The following is an 18,336-nucleotide window of genomic DNA, read 5'->3' as shown; positions in this document are numbered from 1 at the left end:
TTCCTTCTTCCCACTTCTTACCTCATCCCCTATACACACTACAGGTAATTAAGATGTAACTTTATTTTTGAGTGAGATCTGAAAGTTTCTATTTCTGTGTATACACTGCAATAACATGACAAACCTGATCATTCAAAAATAGAATGAAGAAAGGAATTGTAAGGGTATTTTGAATCCCAGACCATTTTGCAGTTATTTAAAATTTATTGCAAATTAATGAGTCATTCTGATCACATCGTAAACAATTATTTTGGCATAGTGCTCTATAATTTATGCAGTCAGATCAGAACCACTCATTCTCACTGAATGTGAAAAGGAAAAGCACTGGATGAAGTAGGTTTCCATGTAATGAAGTAAATCATTACAAGGTCCTGGAGACTAGGATGACTAAGTAGTAATTATTTATTAAGAACCAAAAATGACTTGGATACTAAGAACCAACTGTACAGGAAGGCAGATTAGCCCACGTATTAGAATGGTCACAGGCAAGTGAGTGAACCCAGAAGGAAAGAAGGAAAACAAACTTCTACAGGGGAAATTATTTACCCCTCTTTGGTTAGCATAAAATAGGTCTGAGTACACACCTAGCTGCGTACTTGGAAATGAATCCTATCTATCAGTATCTTCCAAACCTGTTATCTGCTGCTTTTCTGTCTCACAAGAATACTCATGAGTAGTACTAGGTTGATTTGCACACACTGCTTTCAAAAGTTGTGAACAAGAACAAAAATGAACTACAGCGTTAAGTATAAAGGCTGCCAAGATTCCTCTGGAAAACGTGTGTGATTATTTGTTCATAGCCAACTTATTTAATGGCGATGCAGGTGATGCCACTCAGGAATAAACAAGATGAAAAATGTTCAAGGCTAAAAGGGTAGAGTTCAGCCGGTTTCAGCTGGCTGCTGCTTTTAGTGGTGAAACATTCCTTTTGGTTAATATAAGTACAGTTTAAGTCTTAGGATATGGCTCATTGACAAAGGACAAGCTGAATTTAAGCAACATAAACAGCAGATAGGCCAATCCCATGGAAACTGTTAAAGACAGCAAAGGATTCAGTTACCCTAACTTCATAATATTTACTTAATCTTGTGAAGGCCAAAAAAAGGTGCTATAATTGGTGCATGAGAATTCATCTGCTCTCTGTTTATATTTCCTGTTAACTTTTAGATTCATTATGAAGCATGTAAAAATAAAAATTCCTTTGAAAGCATAAAAAATAGGTACTGAATACACTTAAAGTGTTGTCACAAAAAGAAATATCTACAAATTCTGCTAAATTATATAGAAATTGAGAGATTTGCAAGTCTTACTCTTTTTTAGGGGTGGGTATTGATTTGATTAAGGCAGTATGTCTAAAATAACCAATCATGGTGCTTTATTGCTTAAAAATGTAGCACAAAGAACTAAATAACTTTACACCGGGTATCCTCAAAGGACAACTTCAAATAAGAAATTCTTCCTGTTAACTTATCCAATCAGTGGTTGAGCCCTGATGGCTACAAACAGCCATGGTTTGCTTCCCTTGAATTGGGAATGGGGATTCTTTTTTTTCTCTTAAGATCCAGTGAATTACACATCCTGAAAATCACACATAAAATATACTTAATTTAGTTTAATTTTCAGAGCTAAATCAATTTGCCACATATGTGAATTAAGTATTTTAACTTAAGAAAGGGCAAACAAGGCCATTCTCAATTTCTTTCTTTCTTTTTCGCTATCATATGAGCAGTGGAAAAAGAGAAAAAACGGGTAGAGAAAGATATCCCTATCTGATAGAGAGACACGTTGGAGAAACACAGGGGTATGAGAGGCAAAGAGAGATGTCATCAGGAAAGGCCAAAGTCAGAAAGGAAAAGACAAGGAGGCAGACATGAACGGCAGAGAGGGTACTGTACTTAAGATTTTTAGGTCTATTTTTAGATTAGGTGCTGAAATACTCATGGGTGAAAAGATATGATGCCTGGGATTTGTTTCAAAATAACCTGGTGTGGGGGTGAGGAGGGGACAGTGGATGGAGGTACAGACTAACCGTGAGCTGACTAACTGTTGAAGATGGTGTTGGGTGTTCATTACACTATATTTTCTACTCTTGTAGGGGTTGAAATTTGGCAATAATAAAGTTTTAAGATTTTCTTTTCAAGTATTATTAATTTAAGAAAATTAAGAATTACGTTAGTTTGGGTTTCTTTGGGAACTTGTCAGGCTACTAAAAGAACCTACTGTATAAAATGAAATCTTTTAGGTGAAAACAAGATTTGATGGTACTGTTACCAAAATGAAGGAAAGAAACACAACAAACTTAGAGCAAGGATAAGAAATTTAATGTAAACTTCTTGGAGGAATAATAATTTTGAAATTCTTGACTGAATCTGACAGACATCTTTTCATAAAATGTGAAGCTATGGATTTAAGATCATTAGACAAACTTTAAGCCTAGTGGTCTCATTCAAACCACTCATCTTGCTATTGGCAAGGCCCAGCAAGGGTTAAGTGACTTATCAAATATTTGACTTCTCTCTCCATACCTATTAACATATTAAACATAAAATGTTTATATTCTTTTCCTAATATAACTCTAAGCATAGTTTCATATTAGTAGTATATATTCTTTGTAATAATTATTTTTAATTATTGTTTACTACTTCAAGGAGTGGATATAGTTCCCTTTATTCTTCTATAATATGGCATTCATGTTATTTCCAACTCTTTATTACTATAAATAAAGCTGCTATGAACATTATTTATATGCAAAATTTCATTATGGCTAGGATTACCATGAAAGTCATGGTAATGACTTTCTTTTGACTTTCTCAAAAGATAAAACTTCCTAACAGAGGTATAGTTTATCCTTATGAAAATCTGTTACGCAAAATAAAGCTAGATTCTCCATTTTCTCTATGAATCCAGCACATGAACAGTCAAAATAATAGGATGTCGGGGAGGGTAGAAGACTATTTTGAGGATTGTTTTGGGCAAAACGATGCTGATATTGGTAGAGGCAGAAGAAGACATTTTTAACTAAAATTATACCCTACCTGCTGAAAAGCTTTTTCTGCTTGACGTTCAGCATCAATAACTTGTCTCTCAAGCTGTTGCATCTGCAAAGTGAGGAAAATAGAAAAAGCATAAAAACTCGTATTTCCCTTTTGAAAGGGACTTAGAAATCTCACAATATCAACTTCTGTAAGAATAAAGTAGTTCAATGGATGTGAATTACATACAATTTATCTCATTAAAGACTCTTTGAGTGAATATTTAAAAACCGATCAAACAAAATAACAAAGGTTTGATACTTTTAATACAATGTAATATATTCCACATGAGTATACATCAATAGAATTTTCTTCACTGGATTATAATTTAGAAATTACTGGTCAACACATAGTAAAAATAATAAATCAGTTTTAAGAGAATGGTAAAACCTCAAATTTCATTCTTGATTTGTTGATTAGAAAGTCACAATGATATCAGAAAGTGGTGTATTCTCAGAAGCTGTATTTATTGTATCATCCTTGGAGAATCCCAAAATGAGCATGATTAGGCTGAACTGAAAGAGATTTGGACCAAGCACTGGACCAAGCAAAGCCCTACAGTACTGAAAGTGATTAGTCTGTTTAATATTTTAAAAATGATGTGGGTACAGATGAGGAAAACTTACAACTACATCTTGAAAAGTATGGCAAGAACTACAACTGGTTCTTCCTTGCACATCCCACTACACTTGCTGTCACTGAAAGTTTAAAATAGCTTCTGTTTACTAGGGATGCATCACAACCCTCCGGTCTGGGCTACACAACTCTGGCAACTTTAAATACATGACTACGGAAGGTGGAACTGTCTTTAGCATAGAGTCTATGAGAAGACTTAGCCTTCTCAAGAAATCTAAAAGGTGTGCAGATCTGAAGACATGCAGCTGGCAGTCTGCCTGAAATATGCAAGAGATCTTGCAGAAATGCAAAGGATTCCCAAGAAAGCTGTACATGATACAAAACCAGTTCTGACTCAACAGACAATATCTAATAACGCTCAGCAAGTAGTAGAAGGCTGCTGTTCAGTTATGGCTAGTAGTTTTAATGGACTGACTCCAAACAGATGATAGTAATAACGCATGGTATATACCAGATAAGGGCATTTGAACATTACTTCAACACCACACTGATGTTCTTGCCTCCAAATGGTTCAGAAAATGACTGAGAGCTGGAGAGTAATAGAACAGTGCTCTCCAAGAGCACCTGAAAGGTGGCTAGTCCCAACGAGATGTGGTGTAAGTGTAAAATATACATCAATGATACCTGTGTTGTTTGAAAACCTAATACAAAAATATAAAGTAGCTCAGTAATTTTTATATTGACTCACCTTGAAATAATATTTTAGATATGTTGCATTAAATAAAACATCATCTTAAAATTACTTGCATATATTTCTTTATTATGTTGTTTATTAAAATTGTACATAGGTGGATGAAATAATATATTTGGGATTTTCTTCAATATAATATAGGAGGGGACAGTGGGTCAGGGTAAGGGTGAAATAGGATTAGTCCTAAGTTAATAATCATTAAAGCTGGGTGATGTATACATGGGGGTCCATTATAATATTCTGCTTGCTTTTATATGTTTGAAAACTTCTCTAATAAAACATTTTAAATATATATAAAATATGTAAATAACATATTAAAAGATACATAAGTGACATGCATTACGATAGATAATATATGTGCTAATGAGGAGGTCACAAGTGACCTCTGTGAGGTAGGCTGCAGTGTGGAGAAGCAAAGGCATAGCTGGAATTCCAGTCTATGGAATTAAAATAACTAGTTAGGGTTCTAGAGCCACCAAAGATCGCCACCATCAGTTCTTCCCCCCCCCCATGCACATGCCCTTCTCCCACTGAGAGGTGAGGTCCATGGCCCCTCCTCTTGGCTCGGGGATGGCTCTGTGACTTGCCTTGACCCACCGAATGCAGTGGAAGTGATGCGGAGCCTTTTGAGTCTTGCTTCTAAAACTGATTTATATTTAAAACATCTTTGTGGGTTTTTTTCTTTTAATGAAAACACATCTACACGATGAATTCAAAGCCATGGCAGACTAAGGAGTTGTTTGGGCCTGAATTATGATGCAAAGTGAAAGAACTCCTTCAGTTGTGTTAACCATCCTTCCCAAAATGTGATTCTATCAAACCCTACCCCACCCATCCCCACACCACCTCAGGCTTCAAAGCAGACAGTCTTACGGTGAGGATGGAAAAACCACGAGTTCTGTCTGCAGGACAGGAGAGGACAATTGAAGTCTTTCTGGCTGCCTGACATTCTTCTGGGTGTGTAAAATGGATTGATACAACATTTAGCATCTTCTAGTGTCATCAAAGCTGAATAATTACCTAAATTTCGAGAGCTTGACTGAAGGTTTAAATGGAAAGCAGTGTTCCTTGTCCTAGAAAATGCCCAGTTCCTGCTTTCGATGCTCAGCTCTCCACTGCTATAGGTTTCCCATCCTTTCCCTCACCAAAGCCCCACCAAAACGCTCCCTATACAGAGATAATTTTTTTTGTAATTATCACCAACTCCCAAAAGTTTCCTTGCCACATTCAGTTTCACATTCTATTATTACAATATAAAGAATTTATGCTTGCCTTTCTTTTTAAAAAGAGTTAAAGATAACCACTTAATAGAAATTCAGCCTACGGCTTCTACAGCATCAGAGGGGTGGCGGGACTCATGGGAAAGGGTAATTAAAGAAAATTTCAACAATATAATATATAGAAACAGAAGGCATTTTATTACAATTTCAGACACAAAGAGATGATCTCACTAGTTGAATAAAGAAATAAATCTAGCCCTGGCTGGTGTGGCTCGGGTGGCTGAGCATCATCCCATTCACCGAGAGGGCTCAGGCTCGAGTCCCGCTCAGGGCACATGCCGGGTTGCAGGCTCGAGCCCCAGCAGGAGGTGTGCAGGAGCCGCCAAGTGATTCATCGATGTCTCTCTCTCCCTCTCCCTCTCCCTCTCTCTTTCTCAAAATCAATAAAAATTTTATTGGTAATTTAAAATCATATATACTCAAGGAACCTATTACAAAAGGAAATGCAGGGATAGAGGTATAACTGAGGGAGGCTAAATTTGGAATTTGAGACTCTAACAGAATTCTGCCACTGAATAGGAAGTAAGCTAAACAGTTTCTCCCCGATTTTGAGTGTATTTACTTAGTTGTGTAACAATGGTTAAGGCAGGAGTAATGAACACCACATAACCAAAATTCAATAAATGTAATATAAACTTTAATGAAAGAAAATCACTACATTTTCACAATCTATATTATAGATCATAAATACTGAACGCGTCATATTACATAAATGTAAATACACATTTAAGTATCTCCAATGAAGTTTAGGAGACTTTAAAATCAGTTTAAACATAAAAATACTTTAATTTTGAGTGATTGTTTTTATAATCATTCAAGCTGGAAAATAACTTTGCAAAACACTTAGTAAAACAATGCAGGAAATATTCATGTAAGTTTTTACTTTCACAATGTAAACTATCATGCAAAGCTTGGTGGCCACAACCAAGCCCTACTAAGTCACTAAAATAAACTTGAATGATCTGCTGCCCCTCTTCCTAAGTATCTCTCTTCCTGATTTTTTCCCAAAGAACCCATGAAAGACTCTATCACCATTTTGTTATAATAAATAATGTCTTCAGTCAGTAGCCCCAACATGACATTTAAATTAGCCTGCAAAGTCTTATTGTTAGTATACATGTAAGTTCCATTAGGCACTGTGAAATATTAGGTGAGTCAATAGAAACACTGAGGGGATGTGAAATTTAAATAGGGTAATCGTGGTTATATGCAAAGCAATATGGTGCTGCCGAAGGACTCCTCATTCCTATGAGAGAATTCTAAACCACCTCTGGGGAATCGCAGTCACAGGAGGAAGGTCAAGTGGCCAGAAACCCCAGACAGTAATGTTGCATCAGGCAGCATTAGGTGACTCGGGCCATGCTGATGCCTAAAGGAAAAATTCTTCCTATTTTTCACCCTTTCCCTTTCCCTGAAAATCTAGCCCATAGGAAATAACATTCACTTCAACTTAAAATGAAACTTTCCCTTTTCCCTCCCTGGCTCAGAAAACTAGTAATACTGTAAAGTAGGAAAGCTACTTAAACCTCAGCTTCCCTGAAGAGTTTATATTTGGCATACTAGAGATATTTCCAACACCATTCCTTAAATTCCTCTAAAGACCTCTCCCACTTACAGCAGTATTTGCCCAAGACTTCAATAAGGCCTTTTTCTTCACAAACTTCAATATTCCAAGTTACTTGGAAATTATGATGGGGAAAAAGCAAACTGGTTCTTTTTTTAAAAAATCCCATGTATTCTCCTATTCCATCTCCAAAAAACATAAGATATATATAACTGAAATCCACCTTTCACTATAAAAACACTCTGAGATCATCTCACACATCTGTCCTAAAAAATTCAGAAAGATGTCTCCTATTAACCGGTAATTACATTTGTTTAGGTCATCTCCTTGCACACTTCACCAGTGTGTTCATTTAGAAAGATGTAAGAAAATAATGAGTTACTTCTATGTGCCAGGCTCTCTAATACCTGCATCACACAGTGTGAAAGGTCTGAGGTTTAATGCCAGTTCTGCAATTTTTAGCTATGTGACAGTGGGCACACTATTCAAATACTCTCAGTCTTGAGGTCAACGTATTTAGATTGGGAATAATAATAGTTACCTCATGAGGTTACTCTGGGGTTTGAACTAGCTAATGGTTGTACTAATTGCTTAGGAACCATAGTTAGCACCTAGTGTTAGCTGCCTATAGCCAGTGCCAATAAAACAGAACTAAGAATCAAACTATTGCAGAAAAGAAAAGCTGGCTAGAACTCCTGGCAAAGAGCTAAACAATCAAATTAGTATTCTCTCAAGAATCTTCAGCCTTGGGCCAGCATCCATTTGGAGAGAGGGTGTGGAGAATTATTAGAGGAAATCTGTGGGGCAGACCGGTCCTAACAAAAAACCAATGGTCATGAATGGGACCAGACTGGCCTCTGGAATGCAGTATTTGACTCAAATTGGCATGTAGAAGCAATGCAATAGGGTTTGCTTTGAAAAAATATGTAATGTTATGTAAATCATTAATACTAATACACACACACATCCTCATACATAGATACCTGCCCCCAAGCAGAGATGGATTTATATGCTGCATGGGTGAAGAGAAGATAGAATAGATGAGTAAATATGTCAGAGAAAGCAAGGAATGTGGTAATAAAACTAGATGAGAGAGGCCATATAGGGTGATGGCTGAGCATCCAGAATGTCTGGTTTCAAATCTTGGCTTCATCATTTACTTTCTGGCACAAACTCAGGCAAGCTAAATAATTGCTATGTGCCTAAGTTTCCTCCTATGTAAATATGGATAATTTAGTACCTAACTCACAGGGTTGTTGTAAGGATTAAAAAGTTAATTTATATAAAGCACTTAGAAGGCTGCCTGGTACACAGTAAGCATCAGTTTCCTAATCTGTAAAATGGGAACAATAAAAGGAATTACTTCACAGGCTGTTAGAAGAATTAAATCGTTTCTATAAAGTGCTTAACACCTAATAAATTAATAAATACTTGGTATCTTTATTAAAACATGGATGAGTACCAAAACTAATTTTCAACCCAGAGAACAATATTTCGTAATGGAATATAACAGAAAGTCCTGTGAAAAAAGTTATTCCCACTTTGGTGTTGACTCTATTTACTGGAAAACCATCAGTAACTTGGCATACTTATCCACTTTCCACTGTATGAAACACATGTGAGTAATTCCATCTCTCAGATCTGGCAAAGGATTTAAGTCATAGATACAAAATACAATAAAAAGAGAGAGGAAGAAAAAGAAACCACAACTAAAACAGCAGTTTTGAAATAATATTCCTCTCAAAATTCATTCACTGACAAAGAAAAAAGGAAATCTAATAACATAAATTAAAATCAAAACCTATTTACAATTTTACTTGTAGAGAAAACAACACTTAAAAGTTTAAAAAGTGGGCACTAAAAAAAATTTGTTGCAACAAGTCTTGTAAAGAACAAAACAAATGTGGGTATCAAATTCAAAATTTAAAGGTCAATCAGTTGGAAACCAAATAAGCATAACTACTATTTAGTCCATAAAGAAACCAGGAGAGTATAGAAGTCAAGGAACCAAGGGAAATGTTGAGGCTGTGGTCAAGAGGGTGCTAACTGTTGAGAGGCTAAGACAACACCTGGGAAGTTATCCATGAGGTTTAGCAACATGGATATAATTGGTAATCTTGACAAAAATAATTGTATGGGGTGGGTAGGATTGTGGAAAATACCAGATAAATCACAGTACAACCTGGGAAATGATTTTTATAGAGAGAGGAGCAAAAGGCAAAGCATGCGTCACTAACTTTGAGTTAGGACAAGCTTCCCCAACTTAGAGATATTCAAACCAGTATTTTTTTCAAGCTATAATTTTAATTGGGGATATTCAAACCAGTATTTTTTTCAAGCTATAATTTTAATTCTAATAGCAATAAGTAAAGAAATTTGATATTGGGTATTTATGGCATAACTTTAATCTTTCTACCTAAAAGATGTTAAAGCACAAAAGTGAAAGATGATATTAAACTGAATGATGTTTTACTGGGTTTTAAAGATATGTAGTTATGTCATTAGAATACCTCTGTGCTAAAAGATTCATAGCTAGCAATGAAAGGAAGATTTAAGATGATCTTTTTTTAGAGATGTGATACGTGTACCAGCCCTCCATCCCAAAAAGATTATGTAGGCTACAGTTTAAGAAACTCTACAAAGCAAAAAGGAAATCTGTAAGTTCTTCTGATCAGTTTTGAATGACCATTAATATCATTTATCCGTTCACCCAGACAGCACTGACCAATAGAAATATATAATGTGAGTAACATGTATAACTTAAAATTTTGTAGTACTCACATTAAGAAAGTAATAAGAAATAAGTAAAATTAATTTTAATACTTTTTATTTAATCCAATATCCAAAAATTATCATTTCAACATGAAATCAATATAAAAATTATTGCTGAGGTATTTTACATTCTTTTCATACTAAATCTTTGAAATCTAGTGTGTGTTTCTCACTCACAACACATTTCAATTTTAACTAGGCTTATTTCAAATCCTCAACAGCTACTTGTGTCTAGTGGCTGCCATAATGGACCATGCAGATTTAGAATCCAAGTTCCCTGGAAAAAGGAACACGGCTTGTTCACAATTGTAACTGTAGCATTAAGATTAGTGTCTGTCACATAATCAGCCCTCAATGAATATTTGTTGAATGAATGAACAAATGAATGAATTTATCTATTCATTTTATACACATATATGCCCTCCAAAATTCCTGTGACATAAATAAAATTTTAATTATATGATCAGTACTATTAAGAGAAACATATAATTATCTTAAATTCAATTCTAGTTGAGATGATAGTTTAGTGATATACAGTTAGTCCATATAAATTCCTAAATAGTGGCATACTTTCAAATATAGTATATACATGTTTTACTATCAATAGGGAACGTTCTTCTATAATCACTTTAAATGTGATTTTCCTAAACATTTAAGTAGATCAAAATGCTGTCACACTTCTCTAGTAAAAATCAAATAAATTGTATCTTTTTTCTCTGGAATGAATGCACTCCACATTCATCAAATACACATAATTTTCACATATGCCACTAGTATTTGCAAAGAAATGTTTTTTGTCTTACTGTCCAATTTACTTTAAAACTGGCAAAAACTAGGCCAAATAGCTTCAAAGCCCTGGCAAAAGTTAAATTATATTATGTTTCACATGTTTACCCCTAAAAGTACTGAGAGTGTTTAATATAAGTGAAATAGGCCCTAAAGAGCTGATGTTTAATAACAAAGGTTAGGAAGCAAAGCTTACCTTCTCTGCTAGGAGCTCTCTTATCTTGCTTGCTTGAACTCTAAACTTCATGAGCTGGGACTCCAGCGCTACGCATCGTTCTTTCCAATCAACTGGCCCTTCTGTCTCAGAAAGCTCTGCCATATTTATTCTATAAAAGAAAGCGTTTGAATGGCATAATACCAATTAGCACTCAGGGTAATTCATTAAATCATCCAATGTACATACTTCAGTAACCATCTAATGATATATCCAGATACAAGCTTTGAACTGTATGATCAATTCCAGAACTGGGGATGGCTCATGGGAAGGACTTCGTGGGATACGGTAAGCCAGGGGTGGAGGCCCACCTGTGTTAACTACACTTTCTATGTAACCTAACCTTTCTATGCCTCAGTTTATCCAGTCTAGGAAAAGGGGGACGTGATGGCAACAAATCATTCTTCTTCTTGGGTCTGTCATGAGGAACAAATTAAATATTGCTGTTTTTAACAGCACGCTGGATAGTATAATAGCGCCACAAACACAGAGTACTATTAACTATTTTAGCAATGCTCAACAAGTAAGATTTTTAAAAATTTTTTATTTTTTTCCATCACCACTTATCAACTCAGAATTTTACCACACTCATTTTAATCTTAAATTTAATCTTAAATTTACAGAATTATTACAGTTTGATTCCATTGGTAGCATGATAGAATAACCTAAAGAGGCTTTATACCAGTGCTATAATTAAGGCTTGGATTTATATTATATTACTTATCACCACCCTAAATCTGTCCAGGTCCAGGTTGTTTTCAAGCCAAAAATCCTTTGGAATATTTAACTGGGCAAAGTCTTATAATCCTGGACAAGTTTGCACGATTTTTATTTGGTGCAAGAAGAGAAAACATATAAATGTAAAATTTGGAATCACCTACATTAAGTAAATAAATCTGGAATCAGTGTTTTCCATATTAACTTTCCTTTTGGAGAAGATTAATCCCAGAGAGAAGCACTGTAGGGGAGAAGCCAGGAGGCAGGGAAAGTGGTTTTGAAATTCTCAAGTGCAAAAAGATATTACTTGATTTTTGAAATCCTTATTGTTCCTGACTCCAGGATTCATTAAAGTAGTCTGAAATGTTAATGTTTTATCAGGCCGTTTAATAAACAGCTTGATAATAATGTATTTCTGAATGAGTCTTGCTATGAACTGATAAAATTTGCATTAGAAATGGATCTCCTGAAGAAGCCAAGTCCAGTCATGGAATATATGTGACGGCAAAACTCTCAGAACCCAAGGATAGAACTGCAGTTGAAAGTGTACTATTCTGCTCTTTTGTTTTACAAAAATATGTCTCCCTCACATATTAATCAAATTTATTTTCCCAATACTTAGTGTAATATACCTCCTAACCTATACCAGTTTTTAAACCCACAAAAGATTATTTTCCTAGCATAAATATTGTTTATGCCTGCCCTGGCCAGGTGGCTCAGTTGGTTGGAACTTCGTCCCATACACCAAAAGATTTCAGTATCAATTCACAGTCACAGCACATACCTAGGTTGTGGGTTCGACCTTGGTTGGGGTGCATTTAGGAGGCAACTGATCAATGTTTCTCTCTCTCCCTCTCCCTTCCTCTCTTTAAAATCAATTAAAAATATCCTCTGGTGAGGATTAAAAATATATGTATATTGTTTTATGCTTAAATCAGTTTTCACATTAATACCTGTATCACTCAATAATTTGGAGATAAATATAAGCAAAGTTGTCTTACAAAGGCTACAACTTTATTAAGGGCACCATAACCATGTCAAAGCCTCCAGATGCTCTTAAATTCTAGCCATAATTTAAGGGAAACTTATGATTGTAGAGCTGGAAATCACTCTCTTTTCCTTTCTTTTGTTTTTATAGAAGCCTCATCCCACTGTTTTCTGAGTTTTTTCTAAAGATACGAACCTTGTTGATGACCTTTCTCATTACCCGCGTGAACACTGACTATCGATGATGTAGGAGTCACTAATGCAGTTTGTCAGTCACAAACTTTTTCTCGATTCTACTGCTACTTCACCTCTGTCCTCAATAGCTTTAGAGTGGACAAGGAAAGAAAATATGTAAGAAATAAAAAAAAAAAGCAGTCCTGAATGAGCATCCTGAAGCCTTGAACCATTCGTATCACTGCACAGAAATGTAGGGGCCCTCTTCTAAAGCAACAAGAGGGTCTATTTCATGTTGGTTAATTTTTGCTCTACATTTAAACTAACTTGTTTATGTTTTACTATAAAACTCCTATAGCTTTAAAAAGAACATACACATTTTTAACAAGTGAAAATTAATCAATATAATGTACCATATGAGTAGAAAAAAAAAGACAAAAGCCACATAATCATTTTTGACAGATGCAGAAAAACATTCAACAAACTCCAATACCTTTTCAGGATAAAAACAGTCAACAAACTAGTAACAGAAGGGAACTTCCTCAACCGATAACGAGCATCTATGAAAAGCCTACAGCTAACATACTTAAGGGTAAATAACTGACCCACCTAAGATCAGAAATAAGACAAGGATGTCCGATCTCACCGCTTTTAGTCAACACTGTACTGGAGGTTCTAGCCAGGGCAAGAAAATGAAATAGTAAGCATCCAGATTGGAAAGGAAGAACTAAAACTACTTCTGTTTCAGAAGTCACGATCTTATACATGGAAAATTCTAAGGAATCCACACAAAAACTACTAGAACTATTTGAGCTCAGCAAAGTTTCAGGATATGAGAGCAATATACAAAAATCAACTATTTTTCTATACACTAGCCAGGAAAAATCCAAACATGAAAGCAAGAATATATTCCATTTATAATAGCATCACAAAGAATTAAATGCTCAGGAATAAATTTAACAATAGAATTATACGGCTTGTACTTTGAAAACTGCCAAACATCACTGAAAGAAATTTTAAAAGACCCAAGTAAATGAAAAGACATCCCACATTCACAAACTGGAAGGCTTAATATTGTGAAGATGGCAATACTTGCAAATGGATATATGCATTCAATCAATCCCTGTCAAAATTCCAACTGCATTTTTAGCAGAAATTGACAAGCTGATCCTAAAATTCATATGGAAATTCAGGGGACCCAGAAGAGCCAAAACAATCTTAAAAGCTATAGGACTAACATGTTTCAATTTCAAAAATTACTATAAAGCTACAGTAATCAAGACTATGTGGTACTGGCATAAATATAGATCAACAGAACAATATTAAGAGCACAGAAATAAAACCCTACATTTACATTCAATTGATTTTTGACAAAGGTGCCAAGACCATTCAGTGGAATAAGAATCGTCTTCTTTAAAAATGGCGTTAGAGGGGGTTGGGGACTTGGTGAAAAAGGCGAAGGGATTGAGAAGTACAGATTGGTAGTTACAAAATAGTCACGGGGATGTAAAGTACAGTATAGGAAATATAGTCAATAATATTGTAATAACTATGTATGGTGCCAAGCAGGCACTGGAAATATCGAGAACACTTTGTAAAACATATGATTGTCTAACCACTATGTTGTACACCTGAAACTAATACAAAATAGTATTGAATTTAAACTGTAATTGAAAAATAAAAAATGAAACTTTATTTTTATTTTTTTAAAATACATCTTTATTGATTTCAGAGAGAGGAAAGGAGAGGGGGAGAGGGAGAGATAGAAACATCAATGATGAGAGAGTCATTGATCAAGCCCATAACCGGGGCATGTGCCCTGACCGGGAATCAAACCCTGATCGCCTGAATCCTAGGTCGACGCTCAACCGCTGAGCCACGCCCGGCCAGGCAAAAATGAAACTTTAAAAAAATGGTGCTAGACAACGAAATATTCACATGCAAAAGAAAAATTTGGACACCGCCTCCCACACACACTTTATATCATATTTGTGTATATCACAAACTAACTCAAAATGGATCAAAGACCTAAATATAAGAGCCTAAGCTCTAAACTCTTAGAAGAAAACATAGGCAAAAGTCTTTGTGACCCTTGATAGACAACAGTTCCTTAGATATGTGTAAAGCATAAGTAATCAAGGAAAAAATAGGTAAATTCGACTTAACAAAAATTTTAAACTTTTGTGCTTCAAAGGACACCATCAAGAAAGTGAAAAATAACCCACAGAATTGGAACAAATATTTGCAAATCATACATCTGAAAAGGAAGTTGTATCCAGAACATATAAAGGACTCTTACAACTCAACAAGAAAAACAACTAAAAAGAAAGCAAAGGATCTAAACAGACATTTCTCTAAAGAATATATACAAATAGCCAATCAGCACTTGAAAAGATGCTTAACATCATTAGCTATAAGGGAAAATGCAATCAAAATCACAATGACATACCAAAATACACCAAATAGTATGGTTATAGTAAAAAAAAGACATGTAATGACAGTGTTGGTAAGGATGTAGAGACAGTGGAACTCTCATACATTGCTACTGGGAACATAAAAATGGTATAGCTGCTTTGGAAAATAGTGTTAACAGTTCCTCAAAAGTTTTAACATAAAGTTTTCACATGACATAGCAACTCCAATGCTAAGTATATACCCAAGAGAACTGAATACATAAATCCACACCAAAACTTGTACACAAATGTTCATAGCAGCCTTATTCAAATAGCCAAAAAGTGGAAACCCAAATGAATGGCTATTACTCAACCACAAAAAAGGAATAAAGTATTAACACGTGCTACAGTGGATGAACCCTGAAAACATTACCCTAAATTCCAAGTGAAAGAAGCCAGACACAAAAGGCCACATATTGTGATTCCATTTATATAAAATAGGTAAATCCAAGGAGACAGAAAGTTGGATGGTGATTGCCAAGGGCTGTGAAGAGACACAATAGTGATCCATTTGCGGTTTCTTTCTGGAGTGATGAAAATACTCAAGAATTAGCTAGAGCTAATGGTTGCACAACCTTGTGAATATACTAAAAACCACTGAACTGTATACTTTAAAAGAGTAAATTGAAGGGTTTGTGAACTATGCCTCAATTTTAAAAAAGCAAGTATTTACAAATGAGTAAAAAAGTAGGTGTATATTAGCTCAACATTTACACATTTAACGATCCACTGTTTGTAGTTATCCCTGTAAAGAATCCCACCATTAACTCAAGTAATTTAGAGATAATTCTTAACCTCAAATATGACAAGAATCAGACATATATCTTTCTAAGAGTACTTTGCTATGAAAATGACACTATATAAATTCTAAGTTACACAGGCCTATTCATTTATTTGGTTATGCTAATTACCTACTTTACAGTGAGGTAGCAAAACCTTAACATATTATTGGCATTTAACATCTGCATTCCCTATTAATAAGATCATAGTTTTCTTTGAAGTTCAAAACTAGATTGGTTGGCTAATGTGTCTGCCTGAGGTCTAGACCCCTGATTTCCTCATTTCACTCTGTAATCTCAGTTAGTATAAAGGAGCTGCTGTGCCGATGCCTCATCTTGAGTGAAGATTCTGATTTTGAGCAATACCCACCATCCTTTCCCATTACCACTGATTTCACAGAACCCATTGCACAGCTTTGGGAGCCCTATACCCACTTGCTAAGTAAAAGCCACTCCTAGATCTGAATGTGGAAGCAACCTCTGGTCACCGCAGCGGAGAGAGGAAACGGGCGGTCTTCCCAGTGCCCCCAGGGCCCTTTGGAAACATTTACTCGCACAGGGTTAACTGTTTACAACTGTGGAGTGAAAGCTCTTTTCTCTGCTTCTCTGACTTCCTGTTTCTCTCGCAAATCCCAAAAGGGAACGAAAACGACAAGAAGGAATTCATGTGCTTGGCGTTACCCCGACGCAGCTCGGGGTGGCCACGCACTCCTCCCTTCCCGCCTCGGAGCAGCTTCACCTGGCCAGGGAACCGCGCCCCGCTCTTCTCCCCAAAGCAGGAGAGATGCTCCTCCCGGCCACACCGAGGCGCGCCCCGTTCCAGGAACCTCCGGACCCCCCCGCCCCCCGCGCAAAGCCTGCGCCCCGCAGCGCCGGGGCCGAGCTCTGGGGGGCACCGCGCCCGGGGACACCGCGCCCGGGGGCCGAGCTCTGGGGGACACCGCGCCCCGGGGGCCGAGCTCCCCTGGGGGGCACCGCGCCCGGGGGCCGAGCTCTGGGGGGCACCGCGCCCGGGGGCCGAGCTCTGGGGGGCACCGCGCCCCGGGGGGCACCGCGTCCCGGGGACACCGCGCCCCGGGGACACCGCGGTCGAGCCCGCGACGGCACCTTCGCGAAGCGAGCGGCGACCTGCGGGGCGCACGCCCTGGAAGCTGCGCAGCGCGAGTGGTTTAGCGGCTCTCCCACGCGTCCCGCACATCACAATCTGGGGACCAAAGGCCCCGTCGTTTCAAAGCGGCCGTGGCTCCAGGGACGGCGCGAGTTCTCGGAAGGTCCCCCGAGCGCTCTCCGTCCCGGCAGCTCGAGGGGTAGAAAACGGTCCCGAAAAGTTTAGAGAAGCCCCGTCCCGAGATCCCGGCGGGGCCCCAGGAGCCGAGCCGAGCCGCAGCATCCCTCACGGCGGGGCCGCTCGGCCGGGCACGCGGGGCTCCCGGGTGCGCCCCCGACCCCCGGCTCCACGCCGCAAACCGGGGCCCCGCTTTTTCAAACAAAATGTCCCGGGAGCCCCAGGGGCGAGTAGCCGCCGGCCCCGCGGGCAGCCAGGGCGCCTTCGGAAGGGCGAGGCGGGGGCCGCGGGGGCGAGTCCCGCGCCAGTCGGTCCAGCCCGGGTCCCCGCCGCCCGTCCTCCGCCCGGCGAGACCCCGGGAACGCACGCTCTCCGGGCGGACCCCGGCCCCGGCACTGAGGCCGCCCCCCGCTCTCGGCGCTCCCCGCCCGCCTACCTCCGCCACGCTCCGGCCGCCGCGCGCCAGGTCCCGGCCGCGCCGGTGCGGGCTCCCGGGGCTCGCGGCCCGCGCCCCGCTCCCCCAGCCCGGGCCCGGGGCTGGCCCGCCTCCCGCCGGGACGGGCGGCAGGAGCGGCCAATCGACGGCCCTACCGAGAGCCGACGTCACGGGGGCGGAGCCACGTGGCTCCGCCCCCGTCCCGAGCGCGCGGCCGGGGCGTCCAGGGGCACCCCTCGCAGCCCGCCGCGCGGCCCCCCGCCCGCCGCGGCTCGCCCCCGGGGCCCCGCAGCCCGGCCTCGCCGCCCTGCTGCCGGCCAGCTGTCCCGAGGGGCAGACACCCGCCAGAGCCTGCTCGGGCTCCCTTTAGCCCAACGATCAAGGACAGGGCCCCTAGTCCAGCGCCCAGGGCCCCTCGACGTTCTCGGCGTCGTTTCTCACAGCGGCGCCTCGCGCGGCCGTCGGCCTGCCCACGCAGGGAGCCCCCGGCACTGGCCTGCGCCGCCCGCGTTCGCCCTGAGCGCTGACCC

At 39.1% G+C, this 18,336-nt stretch overlaps 2 protein-coding genes across 4 annotated transcripts in view; one reads left to right on the top strand and one right to left on the bottom strand.

The window, feature by feature from the left end:
* PLEKHH2 (pleckstrin homology, MyTH4 and FERM domain containing H2) overlaps positions 1-17,888 on the bottom strand; it is a 78,296-nt gene extending 60,408 nt beyond the window's left edge. For all 3 annotated transcript variants that reach the window (XM_081156250.1, XM_081156251.1, XM_081156252.1), the window contains exons 1-3: positions 17,807-17,888; positions 10,958-11,087; positions 3,036-3,098 (exon numbers count right to left, since the gene is read on the bottom strand). In XM_081156250.1, coding sequence (XP_081012376.1) covers positions 3,036-3,098; positions 10,958-11,080 — 186 coding nt within the window. In that variant the 5' untranslated portion in view covers positions 11,081-11,087; positions 17,807-17,888. The remainder of the gene's footprint in view (positions 1-3,035; positions 3,099-10,957; positions 11,088-17,806) is intronic.
* On the top strand, positions 3,632-4,194 carry C1GALT1C1L (C1GALT1 specific chaperone 1 like; the record flags this gene model as incomplete). Its single annotated transcript, XM_081155848.1, is given in 5 exon segments — positions 3,632-3,665; positions 3,668-3,744; positions 3,748-3,801; positions 3,890-4,085; positions 4,088-4,194. Coding segments are annotated over 5 exon segments (468 nt in total).
* Positions 17,889-18,336: the final 448 nt, after the last annotated feature.

This window comes from Miniopterus schreibersii, assembly GCF_964146895.1.
Source record: "Miniopterus schreibersii genome assembly, chromosome: 13".
Classification (NCBI taxonomy): domain Eukaryota; kingdom Metazoa; phylum Chordata; class Mammalia; order Chiroptera; family Miniopteridae; genus Miniopterus; species Miniopterus schreibersii.
The sequence above is the reverse complement of the archived record's forward strand: the minus strand, read 5'-3'. Positions and strand labels throughout refer to the sequence as shown.